At 40.1% G+C, this 23,901-nt stretch overlaps 1 protein-coding gene across 1 annotated transcript; it reads left to right on the forward strand.

Annotated features, from left to right (window-relative positions):
* The first annotated feature begins 277 nt into the window (after nt 1-277).
* Nucleotides 278-23,440, forward strand: KMT5B (lysine methyltransferase 5B). The gene is made up of 9 exons (XM_009961937.2): nt 278-511; nt 1,351-1,498; nt 11,236-11,401; nt 12,724-12,833; nt 14,760-14,926; nt 15,580-15,599; nt 15,785-15,921; nt 18,821-19,017; nt 20,578-23,440. The coding sequence occupies exons 1-9, from the start codon at nt 352-354 to the stop codon at nt 22,044-22,046; spliced, it is 2,574 nt and encodes an 857-aa protein (XP_009960239.1). The 5' UTR covers nt 278-351; the 3' UTR covers nt 22,047-23,440.
* The last annotated feature ends 461 nt before the right edge of the window (nt 23,441-23,901 follow it).

Consider the following 23,901-nt stretch of genomic DNA (forward strand, 5'->3'; position numbering starts at 1 on the left):
TCTTTGCTTCCAGATGGGGTTCTAAGCTGTAGGACGATACTTGACCTGTGGATACATCTGTATTTGCAACCATTCCCTGTGCTAGTGCTAATGAACTGCTTTTCTTTCTTCCTAATGTAAATCCAGATCATGGTCTTCTACCCCCTCACACACCCTTTTTCGGGTTTTGGGTTTGTTGTTGTTTTGGTTTTGTTTGGATTTTTAAATTTGTGACTTGGAAACAGTTTCCCAGTAAGTTCTAATAGTGCTTATGTTTTGCTTCCAGTAGGAATTGGAACTGAAATTATTCATCTACTTCTCCAAACCTTTTGAAAAGTGACTAAATGCAACTGAGTCAGATTGTCTGTGGGAATGAAGTGGCTGGGAGAATCCAAGAACATGGTGGTGAATGGCAGGAGAAGTGGAAGCAAGTCGTCTAATGACCATGCGCAGAGTCAGACCAAATTGCAGCATGCGGGAAAGGAGAATCCGAAGACAGGCAAAAATGGAGTTGAGAGAAGATCCAGCAGATGTACGTACACGCTTGTGCAGCTCGGTGCTGTTTGCAGTTCACCTGGCAGTTGGCAAGTCAGGCTTCTGTCTTGTCCTGATTCACGGAGGAGGTCTGCAGTCAGCCTGTAGCTGTCATCAGAAGTATTAACTGTGTTTGTATTTGTTGGGTGTGTTAACTTACTTCTAAAGTGATCTGAAGAGATCTGTATTTCTGAAGTTAAGTGAGAATAACTGGATGTAAGTTACTTTTGAACTGATGTAAGTATAAAATACATGACTGGCACCAAGTGAGAACTACTGTGATTGGAGGTGGGTAACATATAATTTGACTTGCTAGCTCAGCTCTTAGTGAGTGCACATGTGGAAGTAAACCCCATTTTGAATGTCATATATATCAGTAGTCATTATGAAATGGTTTTAAGGAACCTGGATTTTTATTTTCACTGTTGGTCTGGGATGAAGGACTAAATACAAATTCAAGTAAGTCCTTTATTCAGATTTTGGGAAAATCAGGTTTGAAATTTTCTTGGCTTCATCATGTTTATAGGTCAGACATTTTAGAGACAGCCGTGACTGAACTGTGTAGTCAGGGAAGATGCTTGTGGTTGGGGAGGGGAAGAGAGAAGAAAGCCAACATGAATTAGACACCTATAAAATATATTCTAAAATACTTTCTCCGTTGGCTGCTACAAAAATGAACAAAAGCAAGAGTGAAAAATAAGTTGTGTTCCTGCTTCTTTAGATATTTTATCATCTTCCTTCATCATTCTCTACAACCCGTGGCTGTCTGTCCCTGAGTGTAGCTGAGCTTTAGAACGTTCCCTAAATGATACCTGATTTATGTTCTCTTATTTGCAGGTAGTGGTGCTTCGGGATTTGAGGGTCAAAGTCGTTATGTGCCTTCCTCTGGAATGTCTGCCAAGGAACTGTGTGAAAACGATGACCTAGCAACTAGTTTGGTTCTTGATCCCTATTTAGGTTTTCAGACACACAAAATGAATACTAGGTAACTTGTCTTTATTTTTCTAGAAAAGAATTGATCTTCTTAGTTGATGTAATCAGAGCAAAACTGTGGAGTTCTTGCATGTTTACAAAAGTCTGAAAAAATGGCAGTTTGTGAGAAGCTTCCGCCTTTAAAATGGTGTTGCATGTGAGACTGGAACCTGGAGCTCTGTGGCAGTGTGCGTTGGTAACGCTGTCGGTGGTCTGTCTGTTCACCCTCGTGTTTATGCTGTGGAACAGGTTAATACACGCTGTTCCCTAGCTTAGGGAGTTAACTACTCGTGAGTTTTAAACCATTAGTCATTTTAGTATCTCAAAGACAGAAGTTAGTGTTTGGAGACTTCTCTGTTTATTTCATATGCCTGGGTTTTTTTTTAACCTCCTTCTCTGACAACATCACAAGAAAGATCTAGTTCCTGAGCACTTCAGTGTTGGTGCCACTTGATCTGAAGTTCTCACAGACCCACACAGAAGGGATGCTACTCAGACATGTCTGTGTGTTCAACATAAATTAATGTGCATGCTGGGAGCTTGCTTACTAGGGTTGCCCATACTTCTGCCCTGTTACACACCTGTCTGAATACTTCTGGTCTAAATTCAGTGTGGCCTTAGGATTTAGCTGTTGCATGCTTCTCCCTGTTTTGCAGACAGAGCGCTGATTCCATTCTCTAAATCTCTGTTAAGCTTGCGTTTGCATACCAGGTCTGCATTGCTGGCTTAACAGGGAAGCTGTATGTAAATGGTAAGTTTCTAAGGACAGGAATTGTGTGCTTATTACTGTACAATAATAAGAGGTGGGGTTTCCAGGCAGGACATCACGGGAAACAGGCTGCTCAGCTGTTGCTGTGGCTGTTTGTAAGGAACAGTTTACCTCTGAAGCACGACCACATAACCAGAGTATCAGCTGATACAGTTTTGTGTGTATAGAACAAGCCGATTGCTTCAAAAAGGACTGCTAGATTAATTGGTGCTGTCACGTGGCAATAGTGGTTGCTGGTACAACCTGACAGCATGAGTTGCACATGAGGTTGCAGCAGTGTGGTCCTAACAACTGTAAAGACTTACTCCAAAGAGATTTTTCTGTTTTGGTGGTGAGTGCAATGTCCATCTTTAAGGGGAACACTTGAGTTCTTCCTGTTCCCTCCGTGCTGTTAGTTACAACAGCACATTGTGCCCAAAATAGTGTCTAGGTAGATGTTCCTACAGTTCAGTTCGGAGTGTCTGTGTATTTCCAGCTGTTACAGGAGCTAACTATATATGCTCGAATGACTTTTTTGTTTTGTTGCATGACTGGTAGTCTCCAGGTTAACTCTTTTTGCTAAGGAAGTGATGCGTTGGTTGTTTCATAGTTGGAGAAGCTACTTTCATAGATGTTATTTCCACTGATACGTTTTCAACACCTAAAATACTTTTTTAATTACTAATTTGAATCAAAAGACTACACAAAGGCTATCATTGTGTGTTTCTTCCTTTCTCAGACTTGAAGACTGCCTGTAACTGTTCTCCAAGAACAGTAGTTAATAGTCTTGGAGCATTATGGGAGGTACTTGGGTAGGCTTGCAGCTTCTACCAAAACACATCTTCTTGCCTCTTTCGTACTGTCCTATAGAGAGAGTTTCGATTGTTGCAACCAATTAAAATAAAGGCATCAGCATATTTATTGTTTGTCTTTTTGGCACAGTGATGACATCTGCTTGGTACTGTAGCTGTGACACTTAGGTCCTCCTCCTTCCATCTAGTGAGCTGCAGCCTTTCTGGAGCTCCTCGAATTTATTGTTGTGTGGCTTTGGGGGAAGGCCAGGCAGAGCAAATATGAAGAGAGTAGACTGTTTTCAAAATACCAGGTGCTAGTACCCAAATACATGATTGCAGTAGAAATTAAGATTTACAGCTTATATTTGGGCATCTGCTTCGGTGTGATGAGGTCATACTGGTTACATGGTTTGTGTATTGAGGTGCACTTAAAATAAAACAGCCATTTGTGATGGCAAGCAAATATTTCCTGTTCCCTTGTTCTGATTGTTTTGAAGATGTCCTGTGGAAGTGACTGTGTCAGAGTTCTGCTTCGCTCTTGGAAACACGTAAGAGGTTTGTATTATTGCGACTAGCAGCCTAGCATAAGTTGGTGACCACTTACTGAGGTCGTGCTTTACCTTGCCTCTGGAATTCAAGTCTGTAATTTTGTACGTATAAGTGTCTTCTGTATAAGCGCTCTCTGCACTTCATTCGTTCCTTTAGTCGAAGGGTTAGTAAAGCCCTCTTGTTTTGCCCAGAGTGTATTGATTAGAGGGAAAATACCTTATAACATTCTAGTAAAATATCTGGATTATTGTTGGAACATATTTGTTTCCCATCTTCTTTATACTGAATTATGGTAGAGTGGTGACAAGAACATGATTATTGTTTAACTTTTGTTTTCTGGGCCCATAAAAATAAAGTCCTGTGATTCCTGAATGCCCTCCAGGTTGGGAATTGGGCTGTTACCTCTGTAAGCTGTCAAGTCAGGAATGTCTGAAGGAGCTGAAGACTGGTTCTAAAAAGATGATAACCGTATCCCCCGACGAGTTTGTCCAGTGTTTCTCTGAAATACCTTCTTGTCACCAGGGATTGGATGGGACAGCATAAAATGTAGCTCTGGAAATATCTTCAGTGGCTTGACCCAAAAGTAACTTTTTTTTCATCCTCTTGGATTTCCAAGAGAAAGCAGGTTGTTTTTTGGAGCTTCTGGCCCTCTTTACAGGCCCTGTGGTCATTCTTTCATCAAATGGGTAGCTCTTGTCTCGACAAAATAGCAGGTTAGCAGTGAATAAAAAAGAAAACACAACCATACGTTAGGAAATACAATCTTGTCAGGTATAGCTGTTCTAAGAGGTTTTGTTGCTTCTTGTACCAATCCTGTTATGTCAGATTATATTTTTGGGGGGGACAAAGGCTATCCTGGCTCTAAGATTTACTTAGTTTTGCATGCCTGTCCTTTTTGTAAAAAACAAAAGTGATTTTTCAAGGTGTTACTTCCTGGGTTGAAGGTTGCTAACACTAGAGATTAAAACCAAGACCTGTAAAAAGCCAAGTAAATTCTTGCTTATCTTGCCATCTCTTATTTTCAGGTGCTTTTCCCTAGGCTGCGTGCTGAACTTGAAGTTGCATACTGTAATGGCTAATTCACTCTTCACTGTGTTGCGTACAAATGCGTTAGTATTTAAATCTCCAGCCAGACTCCTGGTGGCACTGCTGCTGCTAGCAGTCACTGCTGGTTCCTGGGTCCCTAAAGCACCAGCATCACAGTAGGGAATACTGAGAGTAGTTGCAGTGTCTTTCGAAGTTTGCAAGTGACTTAGGAAGTCAAACACGTTGTAATCTGTTTTAGGAGAATCTGGGGGTGTTTCCTAACTCCACATTGCTGCTTTCAGTGAAGTTACAAACCTGGGGTGTGGTACAGGTGGTTTTGTCTAATAATGTCAGAGTAAGGACCAAGTCTTGAGAATTTCTGTGTTTTCCATAGCAAACACGAAGTGTTTGGGGATGACAGATGGGAAGCTGCTTTCTCTCAACACAGCCCCGAGAGCAGTTGCTAACCTTGCTGTGAGCTGTCAGTTGTTCCTGAACTTGAGCAAGAAAGACAGTTCCATGTCACTTGCATGCCTGGGTCCGTGCTGAATCTCTTCTGTGCTCCTTAGCTCATTTCAGTAGAAGAATTAAAGGGCTCAGTATTCATCTTGAATGAGGTCTGGAGGTAGAGCAAGTTATGTGGCTTCTGCTGAAGGAGGTTATGTGGCCCGGTAGTTCAACTGCAGTGTTGTGGTGCTGTGGAGATACTGGATTAGAGGTACGCAGCTCTTGGGGAGTGACACCCTGTTTCAAAATGAAGCTTTTGCCTTCTTCAGACCTCAGTGTCTGTGTACTTCCCAGAGAGATTTTAGTTGATTTGTGTGAAGTCCTTTAGCTTGCTTCTGGTTGTCTTCCTTCACTGCAACTACTGCAGTGACTACATTGGCATGACCTGTTTTGCTGGTGCTGAATGGTTTGGATTTTTTCAAAAAAAATCACAACCCAGTGGCCCCCACCATACCCATTCCAGTTTTTCTAATTTTACCTTTAACTTTGATAAAAAGTGTTTTATCTCCAAAAGATGGAGGGACTTGAATCCAGTAGTTATGGTAACTGCTAAATTAAATTTACTGTGTGAAGTGTCAGAATAGGAATGAAGGGAAGTGTTGGGGGCTCTTTTGTGTCCCCCATATTTATTTTAGAAAAGGATTTATTTGCACACAAGGAGAATGAAATTATGTGGCTGTTAGAATTTTCTTTACTTCTGTTCTAGGCTGTGTTGGAGTTCTGACCGCACTGGTGCACGTATAGTTTCAGTTCAAGAAATTTAAACAATGTGGATAACTTTCTTCATTAAAAATGCCATTTTGGACTTTGGCCTTTAAAGAATGTGGGGTTTTTTTCCAGATAACAACACTGGAGATTGAACACAGAACAAGTTGATTTTTATGTAACTGGCTTAAAGCTGCTGATACTACAGGGTTGGGCAGGGGGAAGCCAAAGTGTATGTTAACAAAATAAATTGTTTCCACTTACAATGAGTAGATGATTTTCAGCTGTTGTTACGGTGTCTCGAATGCTTACCAGCCTTGCTCGTCTGGCTGTTGTGCTGAATCTCTGGTATTAGATGAACAGTAACTTGCTGTCTTTCCATAGCCACTTAAACAAAAATATCATCCAGACAAGTGCCTGTTGTTAAGAGGCCAGCGGGATGCTATGTTTTGATAAATTAACTCTTCGTGATGGTCTATAGTCAGAAGTTAAGAAATGGGTTTAGAAGTGTGACTCTGTCCTCCGCTGGTGCGCTGTGTGGAGTTCCATGCTGGATCGCTTGCAGGATCAGTTTTTCCTTTTTGGTCAAACTCCCTGCTCTCAGTGACTGAGACTGAGCAAGGTACTGTGCTTCTGAACTTACCAGAAACTCTCCTTTAACTTCCTTTATAGGCAAGCATCTCACTGACCTTTGGCTTTATACCTTGGAGTTTCAAGATTCTTTAAATATTCCCGAGGTAAGAGAAACTTGAGAGAGAGAAAGAGCTTTGCTTCCCCAAGCCATTTTCCTATGTCTTCCTTATTGAAACCACCTCAGTTTGCCCTTAACTGGGATAAGGTCATCTTGTAGCTGATTTTGAAATTGCAGTAGCCATAGCTTTTTTTGGGTCTTGTTGACTAGGGAAAAATAAATATTTCCTAGGGAAGTGTGAAAAGTTTCTGTTCTGCAGCTTGTCAGGAAAAAGGGCTGTTATTATTTCTTTAAAGACACTGTGGTAGCTGAGTTTTTCATTCCTAGCTTGCTTTTAACAACAGGCTGTTTTCAGCAGACTCCATGTTCTGTGAGACCCGACCCCTGAAGCTGTTTGTTGGTGGCTCAAAGAGTCTGTGCCTGTGAGCAGGTTCATACACCAGAGTGGCCTGGTCAGTTTCTGTGATGGAGTCTAATAAAGGTACTGTTCATAGGGCAAACCAGAAGTCTGGACAAACAGTTCTGATTTTAATTGACTCTCTGTTTAGAGACTGGGTTGGCTGGCTTGTTTTGTTGGTTTTCTTGTGCTCTTTCTATCTCTCTATTTCTCTTCTTTGAACTAGTCTCCTGTTTTACTGACACTTAAAAGCCAGTTTCTTTGGCTCAGTTTATATACATACATTTAGCTGTGGGTTCTTTTCAGGCTCTCTTCATGGTGGTGCCCAAAACCAGTCATGTAGACTCTTCCAGCAGATGCATAGATTATTTAATGTCGTGAAAGCCCTGTCACACCGAAATTATCGTATTCAAGGTGGCTTTTCAAAACTGATTTGCTTTCTGGTAGGCAGTGCTGGGAAAGACTAATGAATAAACTGTTATTTCATGATACTCCCTTGGGAAGTGAAGTGTCTGTCAGGAGACCCTCAGATTCTTAAGGAGCACTCGACTTCTAGGCTTTCTTGGCATATTGGCTTCTTTGGTGTCTCGAATCAGAAGATAGCTTTTAAAGTATATCTGTAGATAGACCTGTGAAAGTACTGAAGCTTTTATGAGGAGCTGTAGGATTCTGCATTAGCTCATAAACATAATATGTACAGTGTATATGTGCTGTTGGGCTATGAATAATTCACTAACTCAGGCTCAGGGTGCAAAGTGTTGTGCTGTTTTGTTGGTTTCGGAACCCTTGAAGTGAAATGCTGTATGTCATGATGTTGTTTTCCAGGATCTTTCCATATACTTGTGGACACTTCTTGCTTGTTTGGATTCCTTTTTTGTTTTTTTTTTCTCATTATCTCTGTCTTGTCACCATGTAGAAAGTGTCAGTACAAGGTTTTGGTAGAGGTGCTGCAGGAGGTCCTTGGTCGTGATTTTTGGACCACTGGATGCTGAGAGGTGCGTTCTCTGAAGAACGCTGTTCTTGTTTCGAGTTTCACATGTCTGCATACAGTATAACGTTCATCTGGCCTTTTAATGTTTGGGGGTTTTACAATCTCTTCACCCCCTTCCTGTTTCCAGCCTTCTTTTTGGCCTTTTCAAGACTTGGGCAAACACTAACTATTCTGCTTCTCAGGAATGATGTTACATTCTGCTAGACATTTAAAGGAATTCCAGCAGCAGTGTGGAATGACTGAGGCAAGAACCTGTAAAAACAGCTGCTGAATGTGATCCATGGAGGTATGCAGGTGACTTTTAAAGGGTTGGGGACGGGTTCTGAGCTACCAAAGGTAGCTAGTCGGGTAGACATCTGGTCAGCCTCTGAGAATGGTATGTTGTGAAAGACCTGAAATATGAGTGTCACTTGGGGGCTATAAGATGTTGTTCTAATTGCTAGAAAACATAGGGTGTTGATTTATTTTCTGTAGGTCTTCAGAGTCACTGTTTAAGCTTAGCATCTGCTTTGCTTTTTTTTTTTTTTCCTCCCTGCCCTGCTGGTGTTGGAGATGGGATGCTGTTTTCTTTAGCTAGCCTAGACCGAGCCGCTTCTTGATGATGAACAAGTATGATTATATCTATCAGCACGTGCATTGCCTGTCTCGGGTGCTAATGCCCTTTTGAATGTGATGGGTTTTCCACCTGTCTTTGCTCCTGCAGGTCACTTAGCTAAAAAAATGGTGCATTTCAACATGTGACATAAAATGGGAGGGAGAGGGCAATCCATTCATTTAGCTGGTGAGAACAGACGTAGCTGAAGACCAATTTTAGCTGTAAATCCTGTGACTTTTCCTCCTGTAATGTTTGCAGATAAAGATCTGAACAAAATGTTGACCTGTCATGTTTGTGCACATTGGTGTGCTTTGTACTTCTCATCATACGAGTACAGCTGGATCCTTGTCAGGGAAACTGTTGCGGATTGAAGCTGAAAATGAGAGCAAGTCCTATTCTGAAATGACTCCAGTTCAGTTCAGGCTACATCACTTTAAATTGCCTTAATGTCTGAGGAAGGTCTGTGAATTAGGGCTATCAAATCTGGGAGAAGTCTGTCTTATTTTGGAAGAACTGGAACATATTCTTCTGGTATCTGACTGGCAAGTCGAGGGAGACTTTGCTGTGCTACAGAACAAAAATTACGATGATCATGGCATCTGTAGTCTGAAGAGGGTTTTCTGGCATGGTGAGGTCTCAGCACCTTGTTAGGCAGTTAGCTTTTTGGGGAGATGGGGTAAGTGTATTATTTATTAAAGAAATTGATTCGAAACTTTTTGGCACAGTACATACTGCAAGTGGGCATCTGTTTCTTGACTGACTGTTGCCGTCTTCTTAGCTGTTATCCCAGCCAGAAGAAAACTTGCCTAATGTCTTCTCAGAACTACTTACTGTATCTTCTCTGAAAGCTCACCGGTTTATGCTGCTAATTTTTGCCATATTCAAAAGATCTAAAAGATTGCTTGGTCATTGTATTACAAGGAAATTTTTCAGATGGAGAACACAGAGATGTGTAAAAGCAGTAGCATGGAACGCTGCACTGCTGCTGGAAGTGTTACTGCTGTTAGGTCTGTCTTTGTTGTATCAGGAGCATAAATACAGCATTTTACTTCTAATGAAGGAAGCTGAATCCACATGACTATCAGTTATTTCCAATCAAACACTGTTTTAGAAGGTGAAATAAAATTGGGATGTGCGGCACTTAAGGTATTTTTTTTCCTTCGTACCAGTTGCATAGAAGCAGCAAATCTTACCTGGTCACCTGAAAAGAAGGGACTTGCAGCCTCAGTGTTCTAAGATGAGGATAAGCGAGGTGATATGGTGATTTAAAAAGCAGGGTATCAGGGAGGGAGTTGGTGAGGTTTCCTTCCACCAACTTCAGGAGTTTATTTCCCCTTGTTTACTGTTGTCATCAGATACAGACTTCATTTGGTAAGTAAGAGGAAATTAAATCAGCATGGTAACACACTTCAACAAGTAATGGGACTTAGTCTTACGGATTTCATCAAAAGCTATTAGCTTGTTCAACACTTTTGTCATAAGCAAAAGGGGTGAGTTGTAAAAGGAGCTGCAGAAAACTGTTTCTTGTGACCTTAGAAAATTCTAATCTTTGTGAGGAGTCCCCTGGGGTGTGTCATACAGCTAAAAGTGCACACACCCCATCTCCGCCCAGAGCAGACCATATATGGGTATATGCTCAGTCAAAGGCAGTTTATAGAGATTTGACATAATTAGGTTCTGCTTTCTCTTGATATTTTCCAGCTCAAAAATCGAGCTCTTGCTTCTTGCAGTCATGTGGGGTTTTTTCTGTAACCACTTTTTCCCTGTTGAAGATACAAAGGATAGTTTTTCTTAAATCTTGAGCTTTGGGAAGAAGGCAGAATTCTCTGCTAATGTCCAGGGAATTTTTGTCTTTTATCTACCTATGATTTTCAGCTACGTGTTTCCTGTAACCAGTGTTTTGGGGCAGAATTCCAATGAGTGCACTAGCTTGTTGGACTAGTCTTCCACAGATGGAGTATCTATGCTGTGTGTATTACTCTTTATAGATACTTCTTGTGTAGTCGTTGAGGTGTGTGTTATATATGGATGCACATATTAAGTTTGCAGTCTGCATAAACCCCTATTGTGGATTTGTCAATATAAGAAGGCTTTGGCTTGGGCAAATTTGATTTGAAATCGCTTTTAAGACAGTTGCGTGCCTTTTCTGTTTTGAGATTTCTTACTCAGTCTTTCCGGTTGCGCTGTCTAATTGTTTGCTCCCTGTTTAAAAAACAGTGTCGTGTGTGAGGTTGCAGAGGGCTTAAATTTAAAGTTACACACACCCCCAAACGCAGTTACAAAAGCCACAGATCCCTCGACACCAGTGTTAACTAGGAAACGGAAAGCATCCAGTTTATTTTTTGTGGTTTTTTTTTTGCACATGCACTTTTAATGATAATAAAATAGTAGGAAAGTAAGGGCAGTAACACTTCTGTTACACCAATTCTTTAGCTGCTTTACTCCAAATGATAGGCTTTGAAAACAGGGAAATATTACTCTGTGTTGGTTAATCTTACCAGAGATTGCTTTTATAAATAGATTGTGCCTCTCGGTTTTAACATTCCAAGTAGTACGCTTGGCTCTACCTTACCTCTGCCATTACCTCAGGACGTGAGGGCCTGTGATTTGAGTGCATAATGCTCAGTTTCTTGATGCTAGGAGTTAAATATTTATGTGGCTAGCAAAAGAACTGTGCTGTGAATAACTGTGAGGAAGAATTGAGAATGAATAACAGTGGACTGGAATAGCTTTATTCTTTATTTCAGATTTCGACCTATTAAAGGAAGGCAAGAAGAACTAAAAGAGGTGATTGAACGTTTTAAGAAAGATGAGCACTTAGAAAAAGCCTTCAAGTCCTTGACGTCAGGTGACTGGGCCCGGCACTATTTTCTTAACAAGAACAAAATGCAGGAAAGGTTATTCAAGGAACATGTAGGTGTATTTGTAATTAATGTGCTATTTCAGATGGTTGAAAGGCTAAGAAAATGTAAAACATTCTTAGGAATGTAGCAGTAGTAAAGTAATCCACTGCTCTGTTGTATGTTATTTGTTTGATTGCTTTTTAACAGAAACTTCCTTTGTTTTTTTTAAATCCAGCTAGCTTCTCCCCCTGCTTTTTTTTTTTTGAGTTAACTTACCATTGCCTTTTATTTAGTAGACATGTAGAAAGGACATTTCCCTCTTTTGCTGTTGGCTTAAGTCATAAGCAGAAGAGAGACAACCTACTTCTGGGAGACAAGAGTTTCAAGGACTTCTTTCCTTCTTTGGAAGGGTTTCCCCCTGCTTTTTTGTTTCTTTGTTTTGTTGTGTGTTTTGAGTTTTTTGTGGTGTTTTTTTTGGTTGTTGTTGTTTTGTGGGGTTTTTTTGGTTTCTCTGGGTTTGGGTTTTTTTTTTTTGGTAAGTTAAATTGTACGACAAAGAAAGGATGAGGGAGAAGCCTTGCTACCTCAAAATGCGTCAGTTGTTTTGGGTATAGGGGCTTTATGTGGGAGTGTTACTCCTCTTCCTCCACTTCCCACACCCCAAATCCATTTTGTACATAGCATAAAGGTTATTGACTCTCAGAATTGCAAGAAAATCATAGTATTTTTTACTTTTTTTTTATTTTGTTAAGAAAGAACTCCTTCAGGAATGAGTGCATTGTTTTCAGATACAACCAAAAGGAATTTGGCCTACTTCAAAGTGCATCAAATCCATTAGTGTAGAAAAAAGTAGGCAGCAAATTCTGCATTTCCAAAGTGTTTTTGAGTTGCACACCTGCACTTTAGTAACTAAAAAGAATTGATCCAGCAATCCCTGAATCCAGTATCTAAATTTGTCATGGAAGTAGTATATTTTTCAGAACTGGAAAGAAGAAAAATGGATCCTGTAGATTGTGAGGTCTCCGTGGTTCTTAAAGATCTGAGAAGAATTCTTGAATGGAACTACTCAGTGACTTCAAGAAGAAAAGATCCATTTTCTTTGATTGGGCCAATTTTGTAGCATTTGAGGCGTCTTTAATTTTTTTAAACTCTTTGGATAGTCACGTTATCCATGTGAGGATTCCTGCAAGTCGCTCTGGAGAAATAAGATTAACATAATATATGGCTAAAATGTATGATCAGAAATGCATTTCAGCAAACAACATCCCATTGCAATATCCATTTTTTGTGGGTTTATTTGTGCAGTTCACTGACTGTCATTATTTTTATGTCAAGTTCCTCAGTGCTTTTGTTTTGCTTGTAACAGAAAAGTACTGTTTTCTTTCATTGCAGGTGTTTATTTATTTACGAATGTTTGCAACTGACAGTGGATTTGAGATACTGCCTTGTAATCGGTATTCTTCTGAGCAAAATGGAGCCAAAATTGTTGCAACAAAAGAATGGTAAGAGATAGTTTACTGTTGCATTCTGTTTCTGTCAATTGTATTGAAAGAGGCTAAAAGAGATATTTAAAAAGTATAATTTAGAATTAAAACTGCAACCAGTGAAATACGAAGGATTGTATTTTTACTTACAAATTAAGTGTGGTGTCTGGTTTTGCTATGTACTTAACACACGTCTGTAAGACATTCCTTTGCATATTTGGATGGAGCTATACAGTTTTCAGTATACAAGGGGTTTTTCTTCTTGTTTTCAGTCAGGTAATTTATTTTCCTCTAATCATGAGGTGTTGGCCTCCTGTGAGAAGCGTGACCATGTCAGGACTCACATTATGCCAGATTCATTATACAACAAATAATTGTGGGGAAAATTAGTTTTTCACCTTTGTGAAACTGAGGGGCGTTCCTTGCATGTCTTGCTTGTGCAAGATAAAACTCCTGGAAAAACAAAGCTGGAACCCCAGCATATTTCACCAATTCATTTTGGCACATCTCAGTTTCGTTGTAAGAATGTCCGTGGCAACACCAGCAGATCCCTGGATTAATTTGTGTTTAAAAATAAAATTTCCCCTTCCTTCGCCCTCCCCTTCCCCTCATAATTTATATTTGCTTTGCCTTGTGGCGGTACGTACTCACAGCAGCACATCTGAGGTGATGATGCGCTGTTATGTGCGGGCTAGGATCAAGTGGCTAGATGTTACGTATCGAGTGAGCTTGCTGTTACCTGTGGGGCTGTGGCCTCAGCGTGTGGGACAGTAAGCTTGCAGAAGGCTGAGGCCAGTTTCCAGCTCTTTGTGACTGTAGTTAGAAGTTCCACCATCATAATATAATCAGTATTTTTTGAGGTTGGTATTTTTTTGGTTTGAATTCTCCCCTTGGCTGATTCTTTGGGGTGGAAGCTCTGTATTTAGGTGTGTTGAAAATGAATTAACTTTTCATGCTCAAGATCTTGAGTGACCGGAGCGAGAGCAAGGCAGGAGGGCTGCTTCGTAACCCTGACAATACCTGGAAAACTATTGAGACTCAAAACTGATGGAGAGTCCTTGGCACTCTCTGTAAAAGGAGAATTTTGCACTTAAAAGGCTTGGCTTCTAGTTTGTGTCCTTCGTGTATATTTAGTATCTCCATATTCATCTGTGTCAGAGTAATCTGGCCAGAACATGGAATGGCCGCTCCAAAGAGCAGAGGAAACAACGCCCTTGCAAGGTAATGTGAATGGTGCGCTGCTTCATTGGCCGACAGTTCTGTGCCTCTGATCGGCTGTACTTGTGGTGGCAGATTGGCTGTCCGCACGTGAGGGCACCATGATTTTGTTGGGCTTTGTTTGGTCCTCATGTCCCCCCTCCTGCCTCCAGCTGGTCTGTTTCAAGGACCAGCTTGATGCTTAAGGACTAGGCCTGAGAGAGGAAAAATATCTTGTGTGAATTCTGGCCTTTTTTTGCGTCAGTACTAGGCCTTTTTAAAGAAGCTGTGAAGTTCTAAGCATCTTCACTATGCTGTGTTTTCCTGGCCAAAGGAGGAAGTATAGGCAATGCAAATGAGCAGCTGGAGGAAGTCAAAATGTCTTCTTCAGTGCTGATGGGAAGGGAGTGTGCAGAGATGACAGTCTTGCTTTTGATTTTAACAACTGTAGAAGCTGAAGTCATCAACTCTTGCAATTTCTTGCTTGCAGTGCCAGGAAATTGTAGAAGCGATGGTGGCAGTGCCTGTCAGAGTTGATGGAATTGATTCAGTATAGTAGCATCAAAACCTTTATTTCATGTCTATTTAGCCTGATATCCTGTCTCTAACTGAACTAAAACATGAGGTTGATAGGAGTTGAGAAATGGTTTAAAAAACTTCCTGTTAGTGACAGCTTTTCCTTTTGTGAAACGACTATGTAATTTCGGCATATGTATTCTTATTTCTGCTACTCTTTTTACACTAAAGGAAGCGAAACGATAAAATAGAATTACTTGTGGGCTGTATTGCTGAACTATCAGAAATGGAAGAAAACATGCTGCTGCGGCATGGGGAAAACGACTTCAGTGTCATGTATTCCACACGGAAAAACTGTGCGCAGCTGTGGCTTGGTCCTGCTGCATTTATCAACCATGGTGAGTAGAAAGTGCAGGCAGCATGTTGAAGGACATAAGCAATTCTGCTCAGAAGTGGTGTTATATGTGAGCTGAACAACCTTGGAGAAAATGTCTGAATCTGGCACACTGGATTACTCTAGGACAAAATCCTGTTGGGATTTTCCCGGACCAGAGCTGATCAGCTGTGGACTGGGACATGCAGAGAAGGCTCTAGGAAGCGATGACTTTTTCCTTCACAGAGACTTGGGAACTGGAGCTAAGTTAGTGGAGCATGTTGTGGGTTACCTTGAATTCTTTGTGAACTTGGTCAACAGCGACGTATTTCTTAAGTGAACTTCTTACGCCTTCTTTAACCTTCTGCACAGAAGCTTAACTGACTCTGCATTTGTGTGCTGCAGGAGAAGCAGGTCAGTTTACAGTAAATCCTGCTGCCTTAAAGAGGAGGGAAACTGAACATTTGTGATAGCATAGGGAGAGCTCAGAAACCAAACTGTATCAAAATAGGTATCTTTTGATGTATAGTTTTGAGCAATACTAGATAACTCCCAGTATTTAGTTGAGATTCTACAGTTACTGAAGTCAGAGTGAATCCTTACTTTAGATATCTACAACTATTCATGTTTCAGGTCTTATCAACAGTTAATTGACTTTATCTTTTGGACCTTTTTCAGATTGCAGACCTAACTGTAAGGTAAGCAAGAAATTAAAAAAAATAAATAAAGCACCCCATATTTTTTCCCTTTGTCCCTGCACCTTTTCCTCCCCAGCTGTTATACTTTTTTTTTCTTATTCAGATACTGTTCAACCCTAATGATTAACCTTTCTTTTTTTGTTTCTTTTCTTTTTTTTCCTCCACCCTGTCATCTCCTTCCCCAGTTTGTATCAACGGGCAGAGATACAGCATGTGTGAAAGCTCTAAGAGATATTGAACCTGGAGAAGAAATCTCTTGTTACTATGGAGATGGGTTTTTTGGAGAAAATAATGAATACTGCGAATGTTACACCTGTGAAAGGTATGCATGGATATAAACAAGTTTCTTGGGAACTTGGACTTGGGGCATACTCATGATGTATTTCGAGAAACTGAAAGCCCTTGATTATGAGTACTAAGATTTTTGGACACATTATAGTTGCTTCCTAGCTATTGGTTGTAATGATTTTTGTTTTTTTATGTTGATACTGAATGGTCGTGTTTCCTGAGAACTGCTAAATTCTGTTTTCCTTTTGATTCTCTGTTCTGGAGATAGCCCAAAATGAAAATAACAAAAAAGTGTAGATTCTTGAAAACACTTGCACTGAGTAAAGTAGAATTGGAAGGAAAAGCAGTTGTAGTTTCTGAGACCATTAACAACTGACCCTCAACTTTTGCCTTTTTTTTTGCCCTAGAAAAAGCAAATTTCATTAATGTGTTCTGTGTTGACCTGAAGTTCTCTTCTGCTGGGAATTGGGCAAAGTAACTTTCAGCCTGTGTTATTAGAACTTGGGGGTTTGTGTATTTGTAAAGATCTACTGGTTTGGACAGTACTTGCCTGTATCTGTGCCTTGCACAATAGCAGCAAAGTTGTATTTGTTTTTCACCTGTGCTGTCCCAGCCTAGTTTGTTCACAAAATCAGTTGAAAGAATTTTGTAGTTGCATTTTGCCATGTTGAAACTTCTGCTTACTGTGAGGATGGAGGCTCAGCATCATTTGTGAGACCTTTAACTAGTTCCGAGAGCAACTACACAGAACCTGTAACAGTTCTCTTACTCTCTGACTGAACTGTGGAGAGAGTAAAAAACTGTAAAGGACAAAATATTCATATTGAGAAATAGCCTAGTGCAGCTCTGTATAAATAGTTTAATAATCCTACCTTCATTTTTACTAGCTAGTTTGGTCACTGACAGTTCTTGTAATTTAAGGGGAGACCTTCTGGTGTGGACCTCCAAGCTCATACATCGTTGGTAGATCATTCCAGCTGAAGGGTACAGTCTCAGACTTTATCTAGAAACCTGCTAGTGAAACCATGCTTCAGTCCTGGGAGCTGTTTAATACTGAGTAAATGGGCACCATGATTGTTCTTCCCTTGTTGCTTGGAGCAATATGTCTCTTTTTGCTCAAGTTGTTGATCTTAATGCACTATGGACATCCTTTCTCTTTCAGGACAAACCAGTTTTGTGTGTCCCAACATTGTCACTAACTTGACATCTTCCCGTATTAAGTTATGTTACATTTTAAAGCTAATGTTTGTGTGATTCTGACTTTAGGTATCTGCTTTTCAAGCACAAGGCTGTATGACAGCAATCAAAAATGAGAGATTTGAATTTAGGGGAGTTGAGCAAGGCAAAATGAGACCTTGCGAACACTGATGAGGCAACTGGCACTTTGTACACCACAAAAAAAATCATCTTTAAGTGACCCCGTTTGACCATGCTGTAAAGGGTGTTATTTTGTAACACTAAAATGCTGGAGTTCTGAGAATCCGTGGGGTACGCTTGGGAGCTGTGGGAAGGGTGGCACTGTACAGTTTTGGGGGTTTTAAGCCTCCAAAAGTCATCACCAGGAAAATTTGCATATCTTTACATATATGCATGTGCTCTTTTTAGGTGAGCCTGCTGTTCATGCTGGCTAACTGAGACAACTGGGCACCAAAGATGACATGTCAGAAGGCAGTTGTGGTTGTTTATAGCACCGTTGCTTTCTCATCTGAAACGGCTGTTGCTTGTGCTAAGTTCAGTCTAGTATCTTAAGCTGCCTGTAATTTGCAGAATTCAAAATCATACTGAAAGACTGTTCTATATCAAAAACAAAAAAAAAACAAACAAACAAACCAACCAAAAAACCAGTTAATTTGAGAACAAGTATTGTGTCTACATAATAATTAACCTTGTGGAGCTTGATCCTGTCTGATTTTTTTTTTTTGTGCACTTTTGGTTAAGTTTTGTGGGTTTTCTTCTAGTACAACACACTGGAATCCAAACTGAAGTTGTCTTCAGTAATTCTGCAAGGTGCAAGTGTGCTGGATTGTTAAAGAGTATCAAAAGAACCCTAGTAGTAGTGGTTGAAGTGCAAGTAGAATCATAGAATCATTTGGGTTGGAAACGACCTTTAAGATCGTTGAGTCCAACTGTTAACCCAGCACTGCCAAGCCCACCCCTAAACCCTGTCCCTAAGCGCCACATCTACACGTCTTCTAAACACCTCCAGGGATGGTGGCTCCACCACTTCCCCAGGCAGCCTGTTCCAGGGCTTGACAACCCTTTTGGTGAAGAAATTTTCTTAATGTCCCATCTAAACCTCATCTGGCGCAACTTGAGGCTGTTTCCTCTCATCCTGTCACTTGTTACTTGGGAGAAGAGACCTATGGGAATTCTTAATCTTCAGCCTTTTCTGTGATTATTTCAAAAGAAAAAAAAAAAAAGTCCTAAGTTTGCTCAGCCGTTTCATTTTTATGGTAAATACATCCTGGAGCCTTTCAGCTACAAAGGAATGCAGAGCTGTGTGATAATTTAATTCCATTTTCTGTAATTTTCAACTCTTGCTGATGCAGTAACAAGCATTGTCACTGAAGCTGGCATTTTTTTACTAGCCTGACATGTTTAGGAAAAATTTGTTATCTATGCTACTGTAAGTAGTATTTTGAGCTACTGTATTTCACTTTTACCTGTGTAATTTGACTTTGAAATTATACTAAAACAGACATAAAGGGAAACCTCCTTTTGCAATTTTTCTTCTTGCAAGAAATAAAAGGAAATTTTTTCTGCACATCTTATAAGTATGTAGATATTAAGCAGTCCACAAAATGCTAATACATTCAGTGGCTATTGGTATTGCTTATTCAAATATACCTGGGTTTCAAGCTATTGTATATGAAACAAAGTTCTAAGTTTATATTAAGAGTTACTAATCCTTTGTATCCTCTTTTTCTTTGTAGACGCGGAACTGGTGCTTTTAAATCAAGAGTGGGATTGCCAGCACCTACTCCTGTAATTAATAGTAAATATGGACTGAGAGAAACAGATAAACGATTGAATAGACTTAAAAAGTTGGGCGACAGCAGCAAAAACTCAGACAGCCAGTCCGTCAGCTCTAACACTGATGCAGATACCACTCAGGAAAAAGCTAATGCAAGTGAGTGAAGGGGAGAGCTTGGAGTGCAGGGTTAAGGGTTTCATAAAACCATGAAAAATTTTCACTGCAACAGAATTCCTCTCGTAGTGTGGAGATGTCTCAGATACTGGTCTTTAGAACTGTAACTTATTCAGGAATCTAAAGGCAATTTAAAAAGCAAATTCGCATTTTTTCCTTGAGTGTTTCAGGAGCAATAGGTGGTATGTTCTTGTTTTCTTTTATTTATATCAAAAGCAAACAGTGGCATATTTCTAAACATGTCAGTTAAAGTTCTGTCAATAACATAGGTATTTCAAAATACGGTAAACCACAACACGCAGTAGTATGGTTTAGGAAAGAAAACTTCGATCATTTGAGTTATCTACAGTTCTGTAGGAAAACAGTTTTAAAATAAATTCTCTTAGTAGAGATTATTAAACGAATAGTTGTTTCCTTTAGACATCCTTTTAATTGAACAGCTATTCCCTCTCCCCATCCAGGACTGGTAGGTCAGGTTTGACTTACTAGCAAACAGGTTTGGAGCCACCTAAAATACTGCAGTTCCATCTGGCTCCTGTTTGCTGCTGTGATATAAAAAAAAAAAACCACAACAAAAACAACCCAAAAACCACAAACAAAAAAAACCCAAACAAACAAAACAACCAACAAAAATCCCCATGCTTCCCAAAACCCTCTTGTATTTTCTAATTACAAAGCTTTAAAGTTGCAGCTTGCTTGGGCAGGCAAAACTCCTCTGCTTGCCACAGTAGGTGACAGACAACTGGATACCTGAAACCGAACCCATTACAGTAGTTAAGGTTTTGGGGGTTTTTTCCCTCCCTTGTAGGGGGTTACTGCTAGAGCATGCTGATCCTCAGATTTTGCTGGAAAAATGCTTAGTAAAAACTGTGAATAGTCATCAAATCATAGAACTGTTTGGGTTGGAAGGGACCTCAAAGACCATCTGTTCCAACCCCCTGCTGTGGCAGGGACACCTCCCACCAGACCAGGTTGCTCAAGGCTTCATCCAACCTGGCCTTGAGCACTGCCAGGGATGGAGCATCCACAGCTTCCTCAGGCAACCTGTGCCAGTGTCTCACCACCTCAGGGACACCTCAAGGAAGGTGATACCTTCTTCCTTGTATCTAGTCTGAACCTGCCCTCTCCCAGCTTCCCACCATTAGCCCTCGTCCTGTCACTGCAGGCCCTTGGGAAAAGTCCCTCCCCAGCCTGCTTGTAGCCCCCTGCAGGTACTGGGAGGCCGCTGTAAGGTCTTCCCTCAGCCTGGGATGGATTTTTAAAAAAATTGTTAGAAGAAGAAATTCAGTAAAAACCAAAGTTGGAATACTGGGGGCAGTGAGGGAAGCGTACCTGGAATTTAGGTGCACTTTTGACTTGTTTGACAATTACTTTTGTGTTGTCCGAGTTGCAAGCTAAACCATCTTGCTCCTCGCTGTGTACTGTCTAGCTTTTTTCACAGATTTTGATGAAGTGTTTAAAATAAATGAAATAACTACTGTATTTGGGAGTGGGAAACTCAGGATAAAGCAGTGTCATAACAAACCTGCTTTTTTCTTTCAGCTAACAGAAAATCTTCAATTGGTGTAAAAAAGAACAGCAAAAATAGAACATTAACAAGACAGTCTATATCAAGAATTCCAGCATCATCCAGTTCTACCTCATCTAAACTAACTCATATAAATAATTCCAGGGTACCAAAGAGACTGAAAAAGCCTGCAAAGCCTTTACTTTCAAAGATAAAGTTGAGAAATCAGTGCAAAAGGCCAGAGCAAAAGAATGCTTCTAGAAAGCTCGAAATGGGAAATTTAGTTCTCAAAGAGCCTAAAGTAGTTTTGTATAAAAACTTGCCCATTAAAAAGGATAAAGAATTGGAGGGACCAGTCAAAGTTGCAGTCTCTAGTGGATGCTTAACGCGGCATGCAGCGAGAGAACATAAACTGAATTCTGTGAAAGGTGCTCACGAGCATGGTGATATCCCACCCTGCACATACATAACAAGGAGGTCGATGAGAACAAGGATGAATTTGAAGGAGACCTCTGACATAAAGCTTGAACCAAATATGTTGGATAGCTATAAGAATAATTTGACCGGGACGCAGTCGGACGTTTTAGAGCAACAGCCTTGTGCAATCAACGACAGTGACGTGGCTCATGGACCATCGCATAAAGGGGAGATGAGGTGCCCAAAAAATGATGCAGGCGGGTCAAAAAAGAAATCGCGACAAGGAAAACTTGTGAAACCATCTACAAAAACAGAAGAAATTGATACTATGCACAACACACCTGTGAAAGATGAAGTACCAGACTTGATTAGTTCTCATTCAGAACTGGGAGAGAGGAATAGTGTGGTGGACACACCCGTTGGCTATAAAGACTGTGTCCCTGGGTCTGGTGGCTGCTCTGTTGTAACATCTGACAATTTTAAAGCAAAAGACAGCTTTAGAACTGCAAAAAGTAAAAAGAAAAGACGAATCACGAGGTATGATGCACAACTTATTCTTGAAAATAGCTCTGGGATCCCTAAACTGACTCTTCGTAGGCGCCACGATAGCAGTAGCAAAGCAAATGACCAAGAAAGTGATGGAATGAATTCTTCGAAAATAAGCATCAAACTAAGTAAAGACCATGAAAAAGATAATAATTTATATGTAGCAAAGCTAAATAATGGGTTTAACTCAGGATCAGGCAATAGTTCAACAAAATTAAAAATACAGTTAAAACGAGAGGAAGAGAACAGAGGGACATACCCTGAGGACCTGCATGAAAATGGTGTTTGTTGTAGTGAAACTCTCTCCCTTTTGGAGTCCAGAATGGAAGTAGATGATTATGGTCACTACGAAGAGGAAACAGCAGATGAATCTTCATCAGAAGAGGATGATGAAGAGGAAGATGACTATGATGATGAATTTGATGACTTTATTCCTCTTCCACCAGCGAAGAGATTAAGGCTTATTGTTGGCAAGGATTCGATAGATATTGATATTTCTTCCAGGAGGAGAGAAGATCAGTCTTTAAGGCTCAATGCATAAGCTTATAGGTCTTAAACTGACCTGGATGTCATTTTTTTTTAAAAAAACAAAAAAACAAAAAAAAACCAACCACACAAACCCAGACTACAAAACATAACAACGAAAAACCCAAAACAAAAATTCCATTTGATTATTCCTCAACTGAAGAACTTTCTGAAAAACTTAGTGGCAGCACTTCTTTATTGTTTATTCACCTATAAACGTACTATTGTAGAAAGTGTACAGCATACTGACTCTTCTTAAGTCTGATTTGTGCAGATTTTTATTGTACTTTTTAATAGCCTTCTTATGTGCAATTCTGAGTTAGAGGTAATGCTCTGTTGTAAAATAAAGGCTCAAGCAAAGTTATGAAATTGTATCAAATCTTTCCATGCAGGACAATGAGAATACAGTGTGGCTACAGAATTATTTTTGATCAGTAAGAGCATTAGGTTGCTCTTCCGGTATTTGACTAAACAATTAAAAAAAAAAAATCATAGTAGCAGCATATTAAGGTTTTCTAGTATATGTTAATATCACCAGCAATGATCTACAGCTTTTCAATTTATTTGCTAGATGGTTTTTCCCCCCCTTGGAGTTTGTCGGTTTTAACACTGTATGCTGTCCCAGACGTACTGTTTGTGGCCTTTGTTATAGTAGCAAACCATTGGTTGGAAGTCAAATTGATTTCTTTAAAAAAAAGAGAACAAAATGATGAAAAGGTGTTGACAATTTGCTGACTTTTTAGTACATTATATGTACAAGGATAGCAGTATGCAGAATAAAAGTTTGGATATGGTGTATTTATTGCTTGTTATATAAATTAAACACCTTGTATTTAACACTTTTCAATACTTTTAGATAAAATTGTTCTTTGCAAGAATGATTGGTGCTTATTTTTTCAAGAATTTGCTGTGAAATAATGTGATTACAACGGGCAACATTTATCCAATGAACTGCAGCTATCCTGAATTGGTTCTTCATATTTTTCTGTTGCACTTGTAAAATGCTACAAGGAGTTTAAAGAAAATCTATTCACTTTAACTTATGATAGTTTTATGAAATTAAAAACAACTAAGTCACAGCTTTTGTTCTGTGGTAACCTATAAATTGTTTGTCTTTTAAGAACCAGTTGTAAAAGACTGAAAAAATATGTATATGTTGTAAATATTTGTGTGTTGTGAGAAATTTTGTCATAAGAAATTGAGATAACTTGCCAGAAGGGTTTTTAAGTTTAGAAAAATACATCCATGCCAATAAAATAGGAAATTGTAAACCTAGTTTTAAACTCTGCATCAGTTGGAGTTCTTTACTCATGCATAGTTCACGTAATACTTCAGAGTCTGCTTTTTAATGATGAAGAGCATCAGGGCAAACTTCAGCTCTTTTGTTTTTAATAAAAGAACATTAGGAAATGTCTGTGTAAGTGGGCTCGTTCGTAAGCCGTTTCTTTGCACCAGGTCTGAAATGTCGGAGCGGGCAGAGCTGTGGCGTGCTCTGGTCGGTGCTGGCTGTGGTGTGGCTCAGCTGTGCCTTAAGGTTCAGAGCGTTTGTACGTCAGGGTGTCGAGAAAGTTGCGTTGCAGAACATGTGCCCAGGAATTAGTTGGATCCGTGTTGGCTGCGCTGTACGTTTGTGTCGAGTCCAGCCCTCTCCGCACACCAGAGCGAGAGCTTGAGTTACGTGACCACTGTGTCGCCCGGCTGTGCAGACACCGGTGGAAATGGGTGGTTGGATTTGCCCGCGAGCTGGTCACGCTGGTTGGGCTCATCTCTCGCCCTCACAGAAATGATGACTTTTTTTTTTTTTTTTTCCCAAAGAAAGCCTTCCAACTGCCTTTTGGTAATGTGTTAGGCTGCAAGTCGGATGGTGGCAC

Source organism: Leptosomus discolor, chromosome 12, assembly GCF_034619465.1.
Source record: "Leptosomus discolor isolate bLepDis1 chromosome 12, bLepDis1.hap2, whole genome shotgun sequence".
In the NCBI taxonomy this organism is placed as follows: domain Eukaryota; kingdom Metazoa; phylum Chordata; class Aves; order Leptosomiformes; family Leptosomidae; genus Leptosomus; species Leptosomus discolor.